The sequence below is a fragment of the Hippopotamus amphibius genome, chromosome 9, assembly GCF_030028045.1.
Source record: "Hippopotamus amphibius kiboko isolate mHipAmp2 chromosome 9, mHipAmp2.hap2, whole genome shotgun sequence".
NCBI lineage: Eukaryota > Metazoa > Chordata > Mammalia > Artiodactyla > Hippopotamidae > Hippopotamus > Hippopotamus amphibius.
The window spans coordinates 129,734,812-129,756,172 of record NC_080194.1 but is presented as its reverse complement, the minus strand read 5'-3'; the positions used below and the strand labels follow the sequence as shown (position 1 = coordinate 129,756,172).

Below are 21,361 nucleotides of genomic sequence, written 5' to 3'. Positions count from 1 at the left end.
TACTATCAACATTCCACCTATCAACATTTTGCACCTACCAACATTCCAGATCTGGTTGGGACGTGGTTTCACTCTGCTGATGCGCACTGAAGTCTTGTTATGGCTTCAGTGCTTTGGGCTTCGCTTAGTGAGTGAACGTCTAGTTGACACCAACCCAAGGGTGCAGTTGTCCCCAAGTGAAGCCCTCAGCCTGTGCTGCAGGATGCCCTCCACTGCTCTGAAGCTGAAAAAGGACCTTACAGAGTGCAGCTCATCTTTCAAATTGAGTTCAGAATCTGGCTCTTCCAGCCATAATGTTTTAAAAGGTAAAGACACAGGAGACTGAAAAATAACATCTTTATTTATGACCAAAGATGTGACAGCATTCACAAAATGCCAAGGAAAGCCAATCCCTGTTCAATTTTTTAAATCTCAGAGCCTCTGAGGCCTGAACTTTCACTATGTACCAGGAAAGAATGCCTCTCTTGAACAGACTTCTGCACTAACAGTTGTTTTTCTGTTTTCCCCATGTCCTGGCACTACTTATCCACAGTTTGTCCCATTGGGTCCTGACTTACACTTATCCAGTGTGCTCATCTGTCGAGTTTCTTGGGCTACCTGTAGGAGCCACAGCTCGCATCAGTGTTCCCTCAGATAGAGGTAGGCAGGATACATCTGTGGGAGCCCCTCAGTGTTATGTTCTTTCTCTAAGTAATGACAGTAGCCAGGAAATGAGCAAAGGGTCACACTGGGGAATCAGCAAATTAAAGCCTTAAATCTAAGGCAGACAACTCCATTTTCCTCAACTGAAATACAGGTTGAATACTTTTTTATTTTACAAGAGATACTATATTTTTTGTGTACACAGCACACAATGTTTAACTAATATTATTATATATGTAAAGTATACAAACTAATTTAGGGAAAACCTCTAGATTATTTCCCCAAATGATTGACATGGCCCAAAACAAAAGGAGGGAGTTGGGAAGGGGCACAAATTAATAGCCCTTAGAATCTGAACAGAATTTGGAAGACATCTATTTTCATAAAATCTGGGTGGAGATGCACCCCAGGGATGATCTGGCCTCAGTAAAGAACTGAACTTTCCTGTACCTATAACTGACCACAAGCAGGTCACCAAAAGCTGACTGTCAACAAGGAAATGGTGGCTGCTTGCATCCTAGGGCTTCTGATAGAAGCAGCAGCTCCACAGTCACCAGATGTATTGTACCTAACACAGCTTAGTGACATGGGTTCATGATAGTGTATGCCTTAGAACATATCCATCAGAAATACTTATTGAATGCAAATCAGAAATTCACGAAACTAGAGGCCACTTACAACATAGGGAAGAGGACTGTCCCTGTATAAAAAGGGTTCACAATCTGAACTGGCCCTTTAAGACATCGAATAGTGTTAGAGAAACATTGTAAACAAACAACTCAAATATGAAAAAAACAAAACAAAATGTAGTACAATATACAGTTAGCAAATACTTTTCTTACTTTTAGGTAAGATTTTCAGAAAACCCAGGAATAGATTTTATATCACAAAATGGTCCATATCGCCCAAAAATGTCTTTTGATTGGACAGTAAAATAATATTTGTTGGAAGCTAAAAACTGAGATAAAGTACAGGCCATTGGGAGTGGTAAAGCTTTAATTTCTCCAATTTTCTTCCAGATCAGCTTATTACCAGGGTTCTCATGGCACAGGAAGAGGTGGTAGCTTTCCACGGGGGCACACTTAGGATTGATTTTGGTGATGTTCCAAGTCAGGGCAATGCCCCTGGGTCTCAGCACTCGTTTTACTTTGAGCTCAGGCTTCTGAGGAGGAAGTGTGTCTCGCACTTTGTCTACCAGTTCGGGTAGTAGTGGTGGTGGTTCTGGAAGAGGTGGCAGGTGCTCAAAGGACTCAAGAACCTAAAACACATTTATAAAATGTTTAGCAAACTGGATTGGTGAGTTCTGATTTTTTTAAAGTGGTCAACTGCAGTAATACAATATATATTTCCCATTCCTCAATCCATTTATCAAAATCATAAGGACAGAAGGATACTTCAAGGATTCGTGAAGGCTGGATCCAGTTTTTTCCAGCATAAGCTTCTTTTGGAGTTAAGATCTCTACACTCTGGACTATCACTCCAGAATGGGTTAGGTCCCAGACATTCTGGAGGAATATCCTGTCTCATTTCCAAACTGTGTTCCCAAATATCCATCCACCCTCATCAGCAATGGCTATTACTCTTAAAAATCTTTTCCAATTTGTTGGATTAAAAACTGTAGTTGTTTTAATTCTGAGCTTCTGGAAAATTCAATTAAATTATTTTAATTGAGTAAATAAGTAGACTCACAACAGCACATTTAAAAAAGCATATTAAACTGCTTTCTAAGCTGAAATGTGACCCAAATGTTTCTTCATGAGTAAAATGGGTACTTCCACTCAATGTGGAATGAATATCCCTTACAGAACATCTCATCTCAGTACCTGGGCTGCATTTTGTGCCACTGGGGTTGTCTCTTTTGAGACTGAAATAGCTTTCGTAGGTGACTCAAGGGTGGATACTCGACTTTCTGTGAAAAACACAAGGTTTAAAAGTAAAAGATTATTTGCAGTAATCAATCCCATAGCCTTTAAAGCAAACAGTAGTTTACATCTTGGGTAATAAGTAAATGTGAACTAAAATTATAAAACTGTGAAATAAGAAGATAAACTTTTGGTAAAAGTTCAAGACCCAAAGGTATCAAATATAGAGACTTTTTCTTCAATGTGACAAAAATTCCCCTGTTAAGGTAAACACTTATGTCATGATGCAACTGGTAACTAGGAAAAATTACCCATGGGAGAGGGATTCCTGCTTAGCAGTCTTAGAGAAGAATTTTGCTGTTAGGGAAACAAGGATGTTTGCAAACACAGAACTGTTTACAATCCTGTAAGAACGTGTGATACAAAACAAGGCCTGGGAATTGAAATTACAACTCATGCAGGCTGGGGTTGGAGGTATCCCATGGTAGCAAAGAGGGAATCAGACATCGGTTGTGGACTCTTGAAAGGGAGGGGGAGGGAGGAGAGACAGAAGAGAGAATGGAAGAAAGAGAGATGGTTAGAAGAAGAAAGAAAAGGAGGAAAACAGAGAAAGTGTGGGTGTGAGGGAGAGAAAGAAGGTTTCGTAGGTGCAAGAATGGTTTGAGCACAACCTGGAAGAGTATTATGGGGATGGTAAGAAAAGGGGTTCCGTGTTGTAAGTTAGTAGGGCCAGATAGCTAAAAATTCCAGAAGTTTGAATGTATCTAATAAGCAGTAAAAACAATTTTAGATCCATTGTGTGTGCAGTGATAGAACTGTTTAATACACTTTATGAATCACCCCAAATAAAATTTCTTTTATTTGTATCTTTGTTTTAACTGAGAAGGATAATTAAGATTTGGCATTGTGTTCAAAGATAAGTTATTAGTGACTTTATTTACTGGTGTAAAAAACCTTTTTAGAAGAGGTAACGATTTTACACTTTTAATTGTAAAAGAATCTATATAGCCTTTTTGACTGGTTTGTTAATTAGGACTGGATTTGTGAAATCATAATCTGCAGGTTAATCAATGCACAAGAGCTGATACAAATAACCTTTAAATTTTCAAGTGAACAGTTTCATACCAAAAAAAAAAAAATCTAATAGATATAACTTCCTGTAACTGGCATTCCTTCTTTCAAGGTAGTAAGTCAACAAGCCCTTGGCAAATTAAAACAGGCTAGGACAGAAACTCAACTTTATGATGATAAGAGACAAAATAGGACCTTATCCCAAACCAGTTAATGTTTAGATCCTTTCTGTCATCAATGTCAATGTCGTGTAAATACTCTGCAGCCCTTGTCCTTACCTATAGAAAAATGAATAATCGTTACTTTAACACTTTGTATTCTCAAAGCAAGAGTAGCCAGTATACAGTCCCTCCCCCATCAGGAAGCATGCATGAGCCTCCTAGATAGCTTCCTCCACAAGAGGACAGACAGCAGAATCAAGCAGTATCAGCAGTATTTAGTCTTGTGGAACTGAAAACCACAGCCACAGAAAGACAGAGAAAATGAAAAAGCAGCGGACTTTGTACCAGATGAAGGGACAGGATAAAACACCAGAAAAACAAGTAAATGAAGAGGAGATAGGCACCCTTCCAGAAAAAGAATTCAGAATAATGATGGTGCAGATGATCCAGAACTTTGAAAAAAGACTGGATGCAAAGATCAAAAAGTTTACCAAAGACCTAGAAGAAGTAAAGAACAAACAGAGATATGCAACACAATAACTGAAATGAAAAATACACTAGAAGGAACCAACAGCAGATTAACTGAGGCAGAAGGGTGAAAAAGTGACCTGGAAGACAGAATGGTGAAAATTACTGATGCAGAAAAGAATAAGGAAAAAAGAATGAAAAGAACTGAAGACAGCCTAAGAGACCTCTGGGACAATGTTAAACGTGCCAACATTCGCATTATAGGGGTCCCAGAAGGAGAAGAGAGAGAGAAAGGACCCGAGTAAATATTGGAAGAGATTATAGTTGAAAACTTCCCTTAACATGGGAAAGGAAATAGCTCCCCAAGTCCAGGAAGCACAGAGAGTCCCAGGCAGGATAAACCCAAGGAGAAACATGCCAAGACATATAGTCGTCAAATTGGCAAAAATTAAAGACAGAGAAATGTTATTAAAAGCAACAAGGGAAAAATGACAAATAACACACAAGGGAACTCTCATAAGGGTAACAGCTGATTTCTCAGCAGAAACTCTGCAAGCCAGAAGGAAGTGGCACGATATATTTAAAGAGATGAAAGGGAAGAACCTACAACCAAGAATACTCTACCCAGCAAGGATCTCATGCAGATTCGATGGAGAAATCAAAAGCTTTACAGACAAGCAACAGCTAAGAGAATTCAGCACCACCAAACCAGCCCTACAACAAATGCTAAAGGAACTTCTCTAAGTGAGAAACGTAAGAGAAGAAAAGGACCTATAGAAACAAAAACAAAACAATTAAGAAAACAGTAATAGGAACATACGTATCGATAATTACCTTGAATGTAAATGGGCTAAGTGCCCCAACCAAAAGACACAGGCTGGCTGAATGGATACAAAAACAAGACCCATATATATGCTGTCTAGAAGAGACATACTTCTGACCTAGGGACACATACAGACTGAAAGTGAGGGGATGGAAAAAGATATTCCATGCAAATGAAAATCAAAAGAAAGCTGGAGTAGCAATAGTCACATCAGATAAAATAGACTTTAAAATAAAAAATGTTACAAGAGACAAGAAAGGACATTACATAAAAATCAAGGGATCTATCCAAGAAGAGGAGATAACAATTATAAATATATATGCACCCAATATAGGAGCACCTCAATACATAAGGCAAATGCTAACAACTATGAAAGAGGAAATGCAAGGCAGAAATAGAGACACAGATGTAGAGAACAAACACATGGACACCAAGTGGGGGAAAGCGGGGAGGGATGGGAGGAGATGAATTGGGAGATTGGGATACCAATTGTACACTCTAAATATATGCTGTTTATTGTCTGTAAACTGTAACTCAATAAAAGTTCTAAAAAAAAAAAAAAAAAAAAGGCAATGGTCAATTAAAAAAAAAAAAAGAGTAGCCAGTATATTTTAAGGTTTTTCTTCATTCAACTGCTAGGTGAGAATTGTGGCCTCTGGTCTCAACATAACCTTTTGGTGTTTGACCTTCCAGATCCTTTGCTGCATGTACATGCCCAGGTAGACATGAAGAGGAAAATTAGAAACCTGCACTCAGCTAAAAATAGCTTCATGCTCGGTCTGCTTCTGTAAGATATGCTTGCTGCGCAGAGATAGGAACAAGATGACCTAGCAATCAACTGTAACATGTTCTGATAAGTACGCAATGTTCTGCTTCTGCTCCTGCAAGCTTTTGTTTGGGAACTCCCTGCGTGTAACCCACAGCAACTCCCATGCTCTGTAACTGCCCACAGCCCATAGCAACTAGGTAACCAATCTACCAACGCTAACTGTAAACATGTGCACTGGCCCCTATAAAAGTAAAGCTCACCCTGAGCTTGGGGCCCCAGAACTTTGGAGCGTTAGCTTGTCTGGGACCGCCGGCTTAATAAACTTGAGTTCTCCAACCCTCCAAGTGTGGTGCTTGGTTTCTTAACGGACCGATTTCTGCAACAGACATATACTCACTCATGCAAATATTTATATTATAGACATGATTTTTAAAGTTTGTATTTAAAAATGAACTATTCAGATTTAATTTACATACAATAAAATGTGCCCATTTTATTTATCTATTATCACCATCATCATCGTCAACGTCATCATTATTTTTGATGTGGACCATTTTTAAAATCTTCATTGAATTTGTAACAATATTGCTTCTGTTTTGTTTTGGTCTTTTGGCCGCATGAGGCACCTCAGCTCCTTAGCTCCCCGACCAGGGGCTGAATCTGCGCCCCCGCATTGTAAGGTGAAGTCTTAACCACTGGACAACCAGGGTACGACAAATGTACCCATTTTAAATATGCAATTCTTTGAGTTTTGACATGTACAACTGTGAAACCATCATTAAAATCAAAACAGAATGTTTTTATTACCCCAAATAGTGTCCCTTCTGGTAATGGGGAAGAACAAATCTGATTCCATATTGGACCTATTTCTTTTACTTTAACCTTTGTATTCTATTGCTTTTGTTACAAGTTAAAAATGTTTCCTACAGCCTGAAATATACAAGATAGTTAGCCCTGACCTTTAAAGATAAAACACTTTTCTATTTACGCAGAGATAAAATGTTGCAGAACAGAGAATAACATTTGTTTTCTTGGAGGTTTATAGGAACATTGTGAAATGACCTACTTGGACAACCAGCTGCCAAGAACAAAGGATTCCAGCACCAAGAAGTATGCAGCAACCAACCACACCCCTTCCTTTTTTAGTATAAAAGAAGCCTGAATTCTAACTCAGAGAAGATGTTTTTTCAGGACACTAGTCCACCAGCTTCTCAGTCGGCTGTCACCATTCCTTGCCGCAACAACTCATCTCTTGGTTTACTGGCCTGGTTTATTTTTTTTTTTTTTTTTGGCACACGGGCTTAGTTGCTCCGCGGCATGTGGGATCTTCCTGGAGCTGGGATCGAACCCGTGAGCTCTAGCATTGGCAGGCGGATTCTTAACCACTGCGCCACCTAGGAAGCCCCATACTGGCCTGGTTTATTGAGCTCGGACTCAGTACAAATTTTGGTGAGCTAGCCAGGGGCCTTGCTGCTTGTGGCCAGCTGGCCCTGGTTGGAGAATTTTGGGGAAAGGCCCTCGCAGCTGTCAAGACCACCTGTCTTGAGGATCTTCCCTTCAAAATTCCCAGAAGCGGCACCAGCTGCCCCAGCGCTTGGCATTTGGAACAAGAAATCTGGGCGCTGACGGACTCAATACAGTAGGGCAAGTCACTCCAGTGTGTACAGCCAGAAACCTTATTTCCTCTCCTTTTGGGGCTTTTTTCCTTTGGAATAAGCCAATTTGACTGGGGTACCCTGCTGGAATGAGGAAATAGTTGCTGGACTCTTACTCAATTTGTGAACTGGCTTATTTCTTTGGATGCTAGCATTTGTATGCATCATTTGTGTTTTGTCTGTCTTATATTTCTGTCTTTAAAAATTGGGGAATGTGTCAATTCTACCTAAAGAAAGTTCTCTGGAGTGCATTTTGGATAAGTGGTCTGGTTACAGCTATGAACCTATGACTAAGAGAAAGATAATATTTTATTGTAACAATGTGTGGCCACTGTACCTGTTAGAATCTCCACAATGGGTTTATGCAGGGTTATCCTGGGACCCTGTGTACCATATACTGTCACCCTTGCTTTGTCAATTATATCATTTGTGGTTACTGTGTCTTTGGTCTGGCCAATAAGTCACATTGCATGAGGGCTGAATTGATGGTTCTTGTGATATATAAAACCCCAAGTTGGTCTTTACGGTTTTAGAGTTTTCAGTTTGTTCTTTGGGTTTGAAGTTTCATTTTGTTTTGGTAACGTTTCTCCATTTACAACCAAATCAGTTTTGTGATGTATAAAACTTTTACTGATGTCAAATGGAGGGAAGGAACAGAGTTCTTGTCCAAAAGTAGACTGCCCTAGGCTAAAACATAAAAAGGAAAACAATGAAAGAAAGCTGGGGTCTTCTCATATGGTAGAAAGAGAGGAACACTATGGGCACTTCCCTGGCAGTCCAGTGGTTAGGACTCTGTGCTTCCACTGCAGGGGGCACAGGTTCAATGCCTGGTCAGGGAACTAAGATCCTGAATGCTGCAAAGCACAGCCAAAAGAAAAAAAAAAAAAAGATGAACCCTCTGATGATGAATGAAGAGGCCAGGGGGCTCCCTCAGGCTTGAGGTGCCCAACTTCAATTTCCCCACAGGAGCCCTGGGTAAAGTTGATAGTAGAATGAGCTGACTGACTTTCTGATAGATACCAGTGCAACATATTCTCTGGTAAACACCAAGGTAGCACAGAAAACACAGTCCATCCTGGTCACAGGAGACTCTGGAGAAGTACAAAACTGTTCATTTGTACAACCTTTGGAATGCCAACTAGAGGACCTTACCCTGAAACATAGTTTCTAATATATGTCAGACTGTCGGATCCCTCTTCTGGGCTGAGATCACCTTCGTAAATTAAATGCTCAAGTAGCTTTTTCACCAGAACAGCTTGACATCAGAGTCCCATTAGAATACACCTTAAGCCTACTGATGATGCTAATGACAACCCCAGAAAAGAAGACAGAGCTCTTCCCCTCCCACCCAGGTCTACAAAAAGGTAAGACCAGAAGTACTGGCTGACAGCTCCCCAGGGAAGGCCAAAAACACATGGCCAATACGGGTCCCGTTAAAAAGGGCCAATGGGACACCTAATCGAAGACAATATACTTTGAGGCAAGAGGCAAAAAAGGAATTCAGCCAATTCTCGAAAAGTTTTTGAAAACAGGACTGATTAAACCCTCTAGGTCCCCAAACAACACCCCTATTCTCCAGGTCAAAAAGCCAAACTCAGCAGATTATCACTTTGTCCAAGATCTAAGGGCTTTTATTGAAGTAGTATAAGATTTGTGGTACCTAAAATCCATACACTCTGATCCCAACCATTCTGGAATAATACAGCTGGCTCCCAGTTTTGGACTTGAAAGATGCTTTTTTCTGCATTCCTTTTGCAGAAGAATCACAGCGGCTATTTGCTTTTGAATGGCAGAAGCCAGAAACACAGGTAGTCGAACAGTACTGTTAGACAGTCCTGTCTCAAGGATTTAAGAATTCCCCTACATAGTTTGGGGAAATGTTGGCTAGGGACCTTAACTTAATATTGGATGAAAAACTTTTACTCTAATATGTGGATACTCTGCTACAAGATACCCATTACAGGAGAGATGCCACCATACAATGGATTCGAAAGTATAAAATGGGGCCTAACCCATGAAAGAGCATGTGGTGAACCACTGAGAATTGCATGATTTGTGCTAAAAATAACCCAAGGACTGTGTTAGACCTCCCCAGATGGGACTCAACACAGAGGAACCTGCCCCACTGAGGAATGGCAAGTAGACTTTATTCAAATACCTTGAGCTGCAGGAAATTTCAGATATCTGCCAGTGTTTGTGGACATTTTTTCAGGATGGGTGGAAGCATATCCCACCTGGACAGAAAAAAGCCTCTAAAGTGGTTAAAACCTTCTTTAGGGAAATTATCCTCCAATGTGGATTGCCTAACACCCTTCAAGGTGATAACAGGCCTGCTTTTATCTCTAGCATAACCCAAGAGGTACCTAAAGTACTGCATATTGATTGGAAAAAATGAATCATACATTAAAAAGAACATTGCTAAAGTATGTCAGGAGACTAATTAACTTGGGATAAGGTTTTACCAGTTTGCCGGCTACAGGTTAGAGTGGCCCCTTAGGAGCAAGCTGAAATTAAGACCTTTTGAAATATTGTATGGTAGCCCATTCCAGGTGTCTGCTCAGGCAGGAGAATCTGCAGATGTCTTAAAGGACCTGGCATCACCAACTATGTTAAGACTGTAGGCACTATACTAACTTCTGTTAGTGAATTTGCTTGCAACAGGTCTACCGACCCAACTGAGATGGTCTTGCACCCCTTCCAGTCTGGAGATCAAGGCATCCTCAAAACCAGGAGAGAACAGGACTCAAACAACAACTTGCTGCTAAGTGGACAGGACCATACAAAGTGCTGCTGAACACTCACTCCTCTGTTGAATTAGCCTGGATAAGACTATGATGTACCACATCTGAGTTTTGCTCCTCCAGAAACTGGACAGAATGAAGAAAGGCAGATTTGGTCTTGAGAGCTATTGGAAGATCTTAAGTTGCTGTTTCGAGCCAAACCTCCTACCAGATAAGTAATGCTGACTTTTGCTCTTCTGTTTCACTACACTGGTGACAGCCACCGGCTGGAAAGGACCAAAGAGGGAAATACACCTCTGCCCCCCGTAAAATGTTTGGCAGGATATAAAGAAAACATAGAACAGAGCATCCTGGGTACCCAAGTGCTGGAGTTTATGTATATGTCCAAGTGCTTGTCTAAGTGTTGTGACAGGGCCATAAAAAGGGGAGCCATGTATATGTCCAACCAAGTACTCAGGAATACTTCCAGTCCCAAGCTAATCAGCTCCATTCCACGATCACCCCATCATTGCCCTTGTTCAGCAGAAAGTAGCCAGGGTGGTTGTTGTCCCCTTTCCCACAAGATTACGGAATGGACATTGACAGTGTGAAATTGTAATAGGGAAGAACAAATCTGACTCCATATCGGATCTATTTCTTTTACTTTAACCTTTGTATTCCATTGCTTTTGCTATAAGAATGTTGCCTACAGCCTGAAATATACAGGATAGCCCATTCTCAAGGCCCTGACCTCTAAAGGTATAATACTTTCCATTTACATAGAGATAAAAAATTGCAGAACAGTGAATAACATTTGTCTCGTTGGGGGTTTATAGGAACATTGTGACTCAACCTATGTGGACAGCTAGCTGCCAAGAACAAAGGATTCTGGCACCAAGAAGTTTGTGGCAACCAACCACACCCCCATCCCTTTTAGTATAAAAGAAGCCGGAATTCTAACTCGGAGAGGATGGTTCTTTGGGACACTAGTCCACCATCTTCTTGGGCTGCTGCCTTTCCAAATAAAGTTGCTATTCCTTGCCCCAACAACTTGTCTCTCCATTTACTGGCATGCTGTGCTGCGAGCAGTATGAGCTTGGACTTGGTAACATTCTCACTCCCTCTCTCACTGCTGTCCCCATGAAACCATAGGTCTGTTTCAACTAAACAGATTAGAATGGCCTTTTCTAGGATTTGACATAAATCACACAGTATGTAGAATTCTTTTGCTCAACATTTTGTTTCTGAGATTCATCAACGTTGTCGCATATAATAATATTTTGTTCATTTTTCTTGGTGAGCAGTACTTAGCTGTATAGATAGACATGCCACAACTTATTTATCTAATGATGAACATCTGGGCTGTTTCTAGTTTGGGACTATTATGAATAAAGTTGCTACAAACATTTGTGTAAAAGTCTTTGTGTAGATGTAGGTTTTCATTTCTCTTGGACAAATACCTAAAGATGGATTAACAGTGTCACTTGGTAAGAGTATAGCTACTGTTTTGAGAAACTGCCAAACCACTTACAAAGTGGTTTTACCATTTTACACTCCTACCAGCAAAACATGAGAATTCCAGGTCACTCCACATTCTCACCAACACTTTGTATATTTTCAGTTGTTTTCATTCTAGCCATTTTAGTGGATGTCTTGTGTTATCTCATTGTGGTCTTAACTTCCCTAAAGAATAACAATGTTGAGGAAGTCTTCTTGTGTTTATTTGCCATCCCCATATCTTCTCTAGTGAAGTGTCATCTATGTGCTTTGAGTTTAATTTGTTCTTTTTATCCTAGCATCTTAAGGCAGAATCTTAGATTATTCATTTTAGACTTCCTGTTTCTCCTAATATAAACATTTAATGCTAGTAGTTTCCAGCAAAGCACTGCTTTAGCTGCACCCCTCAGATTTTGATATGCTGTGTTTTCATTTTCCTTCGGTTCAAAATATTTTTAAACTTCCCTTTTGATTTCTTCTTTGACTCATGGGTTATCTAGAAATGTAATCTTTAGTTTCCAAATATCTAGGGATTTCCCAACTAGCTTTCTGTTATTACTAATTTAATTGTATCTGTAATCATATAGAGTATGTTCTCTATCCTTTTAAATATCCTGAAACTAGCATTATGGTCCAGAACCTGATATGTTTTCACATGCACTTAAAAAGAATGTATATTCTTCTGTGGCTGGGTTTGGGTGTTCTATAAATGTCAAGAAGGTTGATTGATAGTGTTGCTCAGGCTTCTATAACTTTATTGACTACATATTGTACCGATTACTGAGAAGGGAGTGTTGGAACCTCCAAATATAATTGTTTATTTTTCTATCTATAATTTCAGTCTGACCAGTTTTTATATCAGGAATTTTGAAGTTCTACTATTATGTGCATAACGTAGGCGTAGTGTGTCTTTCTGATGAAATGACTGTTTTACTGTTATGAAACAGCCCTCTTTAGTCCCAGTAAAGTTCCTTGTTCTGGAAGTCTATCTGATAATAATATAGTCACTCTAGCTTTCTTATGATTAGTGTTTGCATGTTTTTGCATGGCTTATCTTCTTACATCCTTTTAATTTTAACCTATCCATATATTTATATTTAATGTACATCATGTAGTTGTCATATAGTTGGGTCTTGTGTTGTTATCCAGTCCAGCAATATGTGCTTTTTAATGGAATATTTAGACCTGCTATACTTACTCTATCAATATAGTCAGGTTTAAATCTACCATCTTGCAATTTGTTTTCTATTTAGTGTCATTTGTTCTTTGCTTCTTTTGTGGCTTCTCCTGGATTGAATATTTAAAGAATTCCATTTTACCTCCACTGTTGGTCTATTACCCATACTTCCACTTAAAAAAAATATTGCTCTAGGCATTGCTGTATGTAGGTATCTAGTATCTTTAATAACTTAAACTCCACAATATAGTGTTACATTCCTTTTTGCGGATCCACTTTCCATCTGATATCTTCCCTTTGCTTGAAGAACTTCCTTTATTTTTGACAGTGAAGGTCTGCTGGCAACAACTGTTGTATATCTGAAAAAGTCTTAATTTTGCTTTCATTTTTGAAAGATGTATTAACTGGATATAGAATTTTAGGCTGACAACTATTTTCCCTCAGACTTTTAATGATGTCATTTGATTTGTTTTGCATAGTTCCAATTGAGAAAACTGTGCATTCTTTGTTCTTCTCTGTATATCCTACATATATATATCATGTGTTTCTGATCGCTCTAAAGTTGTTTCTCTTAATCACTGGTTTTCGGGAATTGATTATGATGTTCCTTTATATGGTTGCCCTTGTATTTATTCTGCTTGGAGTGTATTGAAGTTCTTGGTTATGGTGGGCTTGTACTTTCCACTAAATATGAAAAATTTTGACCATACATGTATGTTAGACCATTTGCTATTGTCCCACAGTTTACTAAAGGTCTGATTCCTTTTTCCTAAGCCTTTTTTTACTTTTTCTTTTTTTCATATTCTTTCCTTAATTTGGATAGCTCCTTTCCAAACTATATGGTCAGGTAATATTTCTTCCAGTATACCAGTTTTTCTTTTGTCTTGTTTAATATGCTATTTACTCCATTCAATGAACTTTAAATATTTTCTTATTTCACTTGATTCTTTTATATCTTTTATTTCTATTATGTTCCTGTTTTCCTTTAAACCTTTGAATATATTTCTATCAGTTTTTTTGAAGTCCTTTTCTGTTAATTCTGTCATCTGTCATTTTTGTAAACAATAAACTGCATACATTTAAAGTGTAAAGTTTGATATTTTTTATTAGTCTTCTACTTTATACATATTAGTGTATATATGTCAATCCCAATCTCCCAATTTATCCCACAACACACACCACCCCCCACTTTCCCCCCTTGGTGTCCATGTTTGTGTCTCTATTTCTGCCTTGCAAATCGGTTGATCTGTACCATTTTTCTAGATTTCACACATATGCCTTAATATATGATATATGTTTTTCTCTTTCTGACTTACTTCACTCTGTATGACAGTCTCTAGGTCCATCTATGTCTCTACAAATCACCCAATTTCATTCATTTTTATGGCTGAATAATATTTCATTGTATATATGTACCACCTTTTCTTTATCCATTCATCTGTTGATGGACATTTAGGTTGCTTCCATGACCTAGCTATTGTAAATGGTGCTGCAATGAATATTGGGGTGCATGTGTATTTTTGAATTATGGTTTTCTCTGGGTATATGCCCAGTAGTGGGATTGCTGGGTCACATGGATTCTATGTTTAGTTTCTTAAGGAACCTCCGTACTGTTCTCCATAGTGGCTGTATCAATTTACACTCCCACCAACAGTGCAAGAGGGTTCCCTTTTCTCCACATCCTCTCCAGCATTTATTGTTTGTAGATTTTCTGATGATGCCCTTTCTAACCAGTGTGAGGTGATACCCCACTGTAGTTTTGATATGCATTTCTCTAATAATTGGTGATGTTGAGCAGCTTTTCATGTGCCTTTTGGCCATCTGTATGTCTTCTTTGAAGAAATGTCTATTTAGGTCTTCCACCCATTTTTTCATTAGGTTGTTTGTTTTCTTGATATTGAGCTGCATGAACTGTTTATATATTTTGGAAATTAATCCTTTGTCTGTTGATTTGTTTGCAAATATTTTCTCCCATTCTGAGGGTTGTCTTTTTGTCTTGTTTATAGTTTCCTTTGGTGTGCAAAACCCTTTAAGTTTCATTAGGTCCTATTTGTTTATTTTTGTTTTTATTTCCATTACTCTAGGAGGTTGGTCAACAAAATCTTGCTGTGATTTATGTCAGTGTTCTTGCTATGTTTTCCTCTAAGAGTTTTATAGTGTCTGGCCTTACATTTAGGTCTTTAATCTCTTCTGCATTCATTTTTGTGTATGGTGTTAGGGAGTGTTCTAATTTCATTCTTTTACATGCAGCTGTCCAGTTTTCCCAGCACCACTTACTGAAGAAACTGTATTTTCCCCATTGTATATCCTTGCCTCCTTTGTCATAGATTAGTTGACCATAGGTGCATGGATTTATCTCTGGGCTTTCTATCCTGTTCCATTGATCTATATTTCTGTTTTTGTGCCAGTACCATATTATCTTGGTAACTGTAGCTCTGTAGTATAGTCTGAAGTCAGGGAGTCTGATTCCTCCAGCTCCATTTTTTTTTCTCTAAAGATTGCTTTGGCTATTCGGGGTCTTTTGTGTTTCTATACAAATTTTAGGATTTTTTGTTCTAGTTCTGTAAAAAATGCCATTGGTAATTTGATAGGGATTGCACTGAATCTGTAGATTGCTTTGGGTAGTAGAGTCATTTTCACAATATTGATTCTTCAAATCCAAGAGCACGGTATATCTCTCCATCTGTTTGTGTCATCTTTGATTTCTTTTAATCAGTATCTTATAATTTTCTGAGTACAGGTCTTTTACCTTCTTAGATACGTTTATTCCTAGGTATTTTATTCTTTTTGTTGCAATGGCAAATTGGATTGTTTCTTCCTCTTTCTGATCTTTCGTTGTTAGTGTGTAGGAATACAAGAGATTTCTGTGTGTTAATTTTGTATTCTGCAACTTTACCAAATTCACTGATTAGCTCAAGTAGTTTTCTGGTGGCATCTTTAGGATTGTCAATGTATAGTATCATGTCATCTGCAAACAATGACAGTTTTATTTCTTCTTTTCCAATTTGTATTACTTTTATTTCTTTTTCTTCTCTGATTACTGTGGCTAGGACTTCCAAAACTATGTTGAAGAAGCGTGGACATCCTTGTCTTGTTCCTGATTTTAGAGGAAATGCTTTCAGTTTTTTACCATTGAGAGTGATGTTTGCTGTGGGTTTGTCACATATGGCCTTTATTATGTTGAGGTAGGTTCCCTCTATGCCCAATTTCTGGAGAGATTTTTATCATACGTTGGTGCTGAATTTTGTCAAAAGCTTTTTCTGCATCTATTGAGATGATCATGTGGTTTATTCTTCATTTAGTTAATATGGGGTGTCACTGACTAATTTGCATATATTGAATACTTGCATCACTGGGATAAATCCCACTTGATCATGGTGTATGATACTTTTAATGTGTTGTTGGATTCTGTTTGCTAGTATTTTGATGAGGATTTTTGCATCTATGTTGATCAGTGATATTGTTTTTTGTAGTATCTTTGTCTGGTTTTGGTATAAGGGTGATGGTGGCCTTGTAGAATGAATTTGGGAGTGTTCCTTCCTCTGAAAGTTTTTGGAAGGGTTTGAGGAGGATGTGTTAGGTCTTCTCTAAATGTCTGATGGAATTCACCTGTGAAGCCATCTGGTCCTGGACTTTTGTATGTTGGAAGATTGTAATTAATTAATTAATTTATTTATTTTTGGCTGAGTTGGGTCTTTGTTGCTGTGTGTGGGCTTCCTCTAGTTGCCGCTAGTGGGGGCTACTCTTCATTGTGGTGCTCAGGCTTCTCACTGTGGTGGCTTCTCTTGTTGTGGAGCACAGGCTCTAGGCACAGGGGCTTCAGTAGTGATGGCACACAGGCTCAGTAGTTGTGACTCACGGGCTCTAGAGCACAGGCTCAGTAGTTGTGGTCATGGGCTCAGTTGCTCCGTGGCATGTGGGATCCTCCCAGACCAGGGCTCGAACCCCTGTCCCCTGCACTGGCAGGCGGATTCTTCATCACTGCGCCACTAGGGAAGTCCCTGTTGGGAGATTTTTAATCACAATTTCAATTTCAGTGCTTGTGATTGGTCTGTTCATATTTTCTATTTCTTCCTGGTTCAGTCTTGAAAGGTTATACCTTTCTAAGAATTTGTCCATTTCTTTCAGATTGTCCATTTTTTTTGGCATGTATTTGCTTGCAGTAGTCTCTTATGATGTTTTGTATTTCTGTGGTGTCCGTTGTAACTTCTCCTGTTTCATTTCTAATTTTATTGATTTGAGTCCTCTCCCTCTTTTCCTTGATGAGTCAGGCTAAAGGTTTATCAATTTTGTTTATCTTCTCAAAGAATCAGCTTTTAGTTTTATTGATCTTTGCTACTGTTTTCTTTGTTTCTATTTCACTTATTTCTGCTCTGATCTTTATGATTTCTTTCCTTTTACTAACTTTGGGTTTTATTTGTTCTTCTTTCTCTAGTTTCTTTAGGTGTAAGGTTATCTGGGATTTTTCTTGTTTCTTGAGGTAGAACTGTATTGCTATAAACTTCTCTTAGAACGGCTTTTGCTTCATCCCATAGGTTTTGGTTCATCATGTTTTCCTTGTCCTTTCTCTCTAGGTATTTTTTTATTTCCTCTTTGATTTCTTCAATGATCTCTTGGTTATTCAGTAGCATATTGTTTAGTCTCCATGTGTTTGTGTTTTTTTTTTTTTTTCTAGTAATTTATTTCTAATCTCATAGTGTTGTGGTTGGAAAAGACGCTTGATGCAATTTCAATTTTCTTAAATTTACCAAGGCTTGATTTGTGACCCAAGATGTGATCTATCCTGGAAAATGTTCCATGTGCACTTGAAAAGAAAGTATAATCTGCTGTTTTCAGGTGGGCTGTTTCATAAATATCAATTAAATCTATCTGGTCTATTGTGTCATTTAAACCTTGTGTTTCCTTATTAATTTTCTGTCTGGATGATCTGTGCATTGGTGTAAGTGAGGTGTTAAAGTCCCCCACTATTACTGTGTTAAAAGAGGTTGATTTCCTCTTTTATAGCTGTTAGCTTTCGCATTATGTATTGAGATGCTCCTATATTGGGTGCATATATAATTTATATCTTCTTGGATTGATCCCTTGATCATTATGTAGTGTCCCTCCTTGTCTCTTGGAACAGTCTTTATTTTAAAGTCTATTTTATCTGATATGAGTATTGCTACTCCAGATTTCTTTTGATTTCCACTTTCATGGAATATATTTTCTCATCCTCTCACTTTCAGTCTGTATGTGTCCCTTGGTGTGAAGTGGTTCTCTTGTAGACAGCATATATACAGGTCTTGTTTTTGCATCCATTCAGCCAGTCTGTGTCTTTTGGTTGGAGCATTTAATCCATTCACATCTAAGGTAATTATTGATATGTATGTTCCTATTACCATTTTTTAAAATTGTTCTGGGTTTGTTTTTGTAGGTCCTTTTCTTCTCTTGTGTTTCCCACTTAGAGAAGTTCCTTTAACATTTGTCGTAGGGCTGGTTTGGTGGTGCTGAATTCTCTTAGCTGTTGCCTGTCTGTAAAGCTTTTGATTTCTCCATCAAATCTCAATGAGATCCTTGCTGGGTAGAGTATTCTTGGTTGTAGGTTCTTCCCTGTCATCACTTTAAATGTGTCGTGCCACTCCCTTCTGGCTTGCAGTTTCTGCTCAGAAATCAGCTGTTAACCTTATGGGAGTTCCCTTGTACGTTATTTGTCGTTTTTCCCTTGTTGCTTTTAATAACTTTTCTCTGTCTTTAGTTTTCATCAATTTAACTAGTATGTATGTGTCTTGGCATGTTTCTCCTCGGGTTTAACCTGCCTGGGACTCTGTGCTTCCTGGACTTGGGTGGCTGTTTTTGTTCCCATGTTAGGGAAGTTTTCAACTATAATCTCTTCAAATATTTTCTTTGGTCCTTTCTGTCTCTCTTCTCCTTCTGGGACCCCTATAATGTGAATGTTGGTGTGTTTAATGTTGTCTCAGAAGTCTCTTAGGCTGTCTTCATTTCTTTTCATTCTTTTTTCTTTATTCTGTTCTGCAGCAGTAATTTCCACCATTCTGTCTTCCAGGTCACTTATCCATTCCTCTGCCTCAGTTATTCTGCTATTGATTCCTTCTATGTATTTTTCATTCCAGTTACTGTATTGCTTATCTCTGTCTTTTTCTTTAATTCTTCTAGTTCTTCGTTAAACTTTTCTTGCATCTTTTCAATCTTTGCAGCCAATCTTTTTCTGAGGTCCTGGTTCATCTCCCCTATCATTCTGAATTATTTTTCTGGAAGGCTTCCATCTCCACTTCATTTAGTTGTTTTTCTGGGGTTTTATCTTGTTCCTTCATCTGGTACATGGTCCTCTCCCTTTTCATTTTGTCTATCTTTGTGTGATTGTAGTTTTTGTTCCACAAGCTGCAGGATTATAGTTCTTTTTGCTACTGCTGTCTGCTCTCTGGTGGATGAGGCTATCTAAGAGGTGTCTGCACGCTTCCTGATGGGAGAGACTAGTGTTGAGTAGAGCTGGGTGTTGCTCTGGTGGGCAGAGCTAAGTAAAACTTTAATAGACTTGTCTGCGGACAGGTGGGGTTGAGTTCCCTCCCTGCTGGTTGTTTGGCCTGAGGCGACCCAGCACTGGAGCCTACAGGCTCTTTGGTGGGGCAAATGGCAAACTCCAGGAGGGTTCATGCCAATGAGTCCTTCCCAGAACTTCTGCTGCCAGTGTCCTTGTCCCCATGGTGAGCCACAGCCACTCCTTGCAGGAGAGCCTCCAACACTAGCAGGTAAATCTGATTCAGTCTCCTATTGGGTCACTGCTCCTTGCCCCTGCATCCTGATGTGCACACTACTTTGTGTGTGCCCTCTAAGAGTGGAGTCTCTGTTTCCCCCAGTCCTGTGGAAGTCCTGAAATCATATCCTGCTGGCCTTAAAAGTCTGATTCTCTTGTAGACAGCATATATATGGGTCTTGTTTTTGTATCCATTCAGCCAGCCTGTGTCTTTTGGTTGGGGCACTTAGCCCATTTACATTCAAGGTAATTATTGATATGTATGTTCCTATTACTGTTTTCTTAATTGTTTTGTTTTTGTTTCTATAGGTCCTTTTCTTCTCTTACATTTCTCACTTAGAGAAGTTCCTTTAGCATTTGTTGTAGGGCTGGTTTGGTGGTGCTGAATTCTCTTAGCTGTTGCTTGTCTGTAAAGCTTTTGATTTCTCCATCGAATCTGAATGAGATCCTTCCTGGGTAGAGTATTCTTGGTTGAAGGTTCTTCCCTTTCATCTCTTTAAATATATCGTGCCACTTCCTTCTGGCTTGCAGAGTTTCTGCTGAGAAATCAGCTGTTACCCTTATGAGAGTTCCCTTGTGTGTTATTTGTCATTTTTCCCTTGTTGCTTTTAATAACATTTCTCTGTCTTTAATTTTTGTCAGTTTGACTACTATATGTCTTGGTGTGTTTCTCCTTGGGTTTATCCTGCCTGGGACTCTCTGTGCTTCCTGGACTTGGGGAGCTATTTCCTTTCCCATGTTAGGGAAGTTTTCAGTTATAATCTCTTCCAGTATTTTCTTTGGTCCTTTCTGTCTCTCTTCTCCTTCTGGGACCCCTATAATGCGAATGTTGGTGTGTTTAACGTTGTCCCAGAGGTCTCTTAGGCTGCCTTCAGTTTTTTTCATTCTTTTTTCTTTATTTTTTTCTGCAACAGTAATTATCACCATTCTGTCTTCCAGCTCACTTACTCGCCCTTCTGCCTCAGTTAATCTGATATTGGTTCCTTTCAGTGTATTTTTCATTTCAGTTATTGTGTTGCATATCTGTTTGTTTGTGCTTTACTTCTTCTAGGTCTTTGGTAAACTTTTCTTGCAACTTTTCGATCTTTGCATCCAATCTTTTTTCAAAGTCCTGGATCATCTTCACCATCATTATTCAGAATTCTTTTTCCGGAAGAGTGCCTATCTCATCTTCATTTAGTTGTTTTTCTGGTGTTTTATCTTGTCCCTTCATCCGGTACAAAGTGTTTTGCCTTTTCATTTTCTGTGTCTTTCTGTGGCTGATTTTCAGTTCCACAAGATGAAATACTGCTGATACTGCTTGATTCTGCTGTCTGCCCTCTTGTGGAAGAAGCTGTCTAGAGGCTTGTGGGTGCTTCCTTATGGGAGGGACTGATGGTGGGTTGGGCTGGGTGGGCGGAGCTCAGTAAAACTTTAATCCGATTTGGTGGGTGGAGCTCAGCGACACTTTAATCTGCTTGTCTGCCAATGGGTGGGGCTGTGTTCCCACCCTGGTGTTTGTTTGGCCTCAGGCGACCCAGCACTGGAGCCTACAGGCTCTCTGGTGGGGCAAATGGCAAACTCCAGGAGGGCTCATGCCAATGAGTCCTTCCCAGAACTTCTGCTGCCAGTGTCCTTGTCCCCATGGTGAGCCACAGCCACAGACTGTAGGAGAGCCTCCAACACTAGCAGGTAGGTCTGGTTCAGTCTCCTATTGGGTCACTGCTCCTTTGCCCTGGGTCCTGGTACGCACACTACTTTGTGTGTGCCCTCCAAGAGCGGAATC

At 39.2% G+C, this 21,361-nt stretch overlaps 1 protein-coding gene across 7 annotated transcripts in view; it reads right to left on the bottom strand.

The window, feature by feature from the left end:
* Positions 1-341: 341 nt before the first annotated feature.
* Positions 342-21,361, bottom strand: part of ATF7IP2 (activating transcription factor 7 interacting protein 2) — a 78,566-nt gene continuing 57,546 nt past the window's right edge. For all 7 annotated transcript variants that reach the window (XM_057748453.1, XM_057748457.1, XM_057748454.1 and 4 more), the window contains 2 exons: positions 2,466-2,551; positions 342-1,900 (listed from right to left, as the gene is read on the bottom strand). In XM_057748453.1, coding sequence (XP_057604436.1) covers positions 1,487-1,900; positions 2,466-2,551 — 500 coding nt within the window. In that variant the 3' untranslated portion in view covers positions 342-1,486. The remainder of the gene's footprint in view (positions 1,901-2,465; positions 2,552-21,361) is intronic.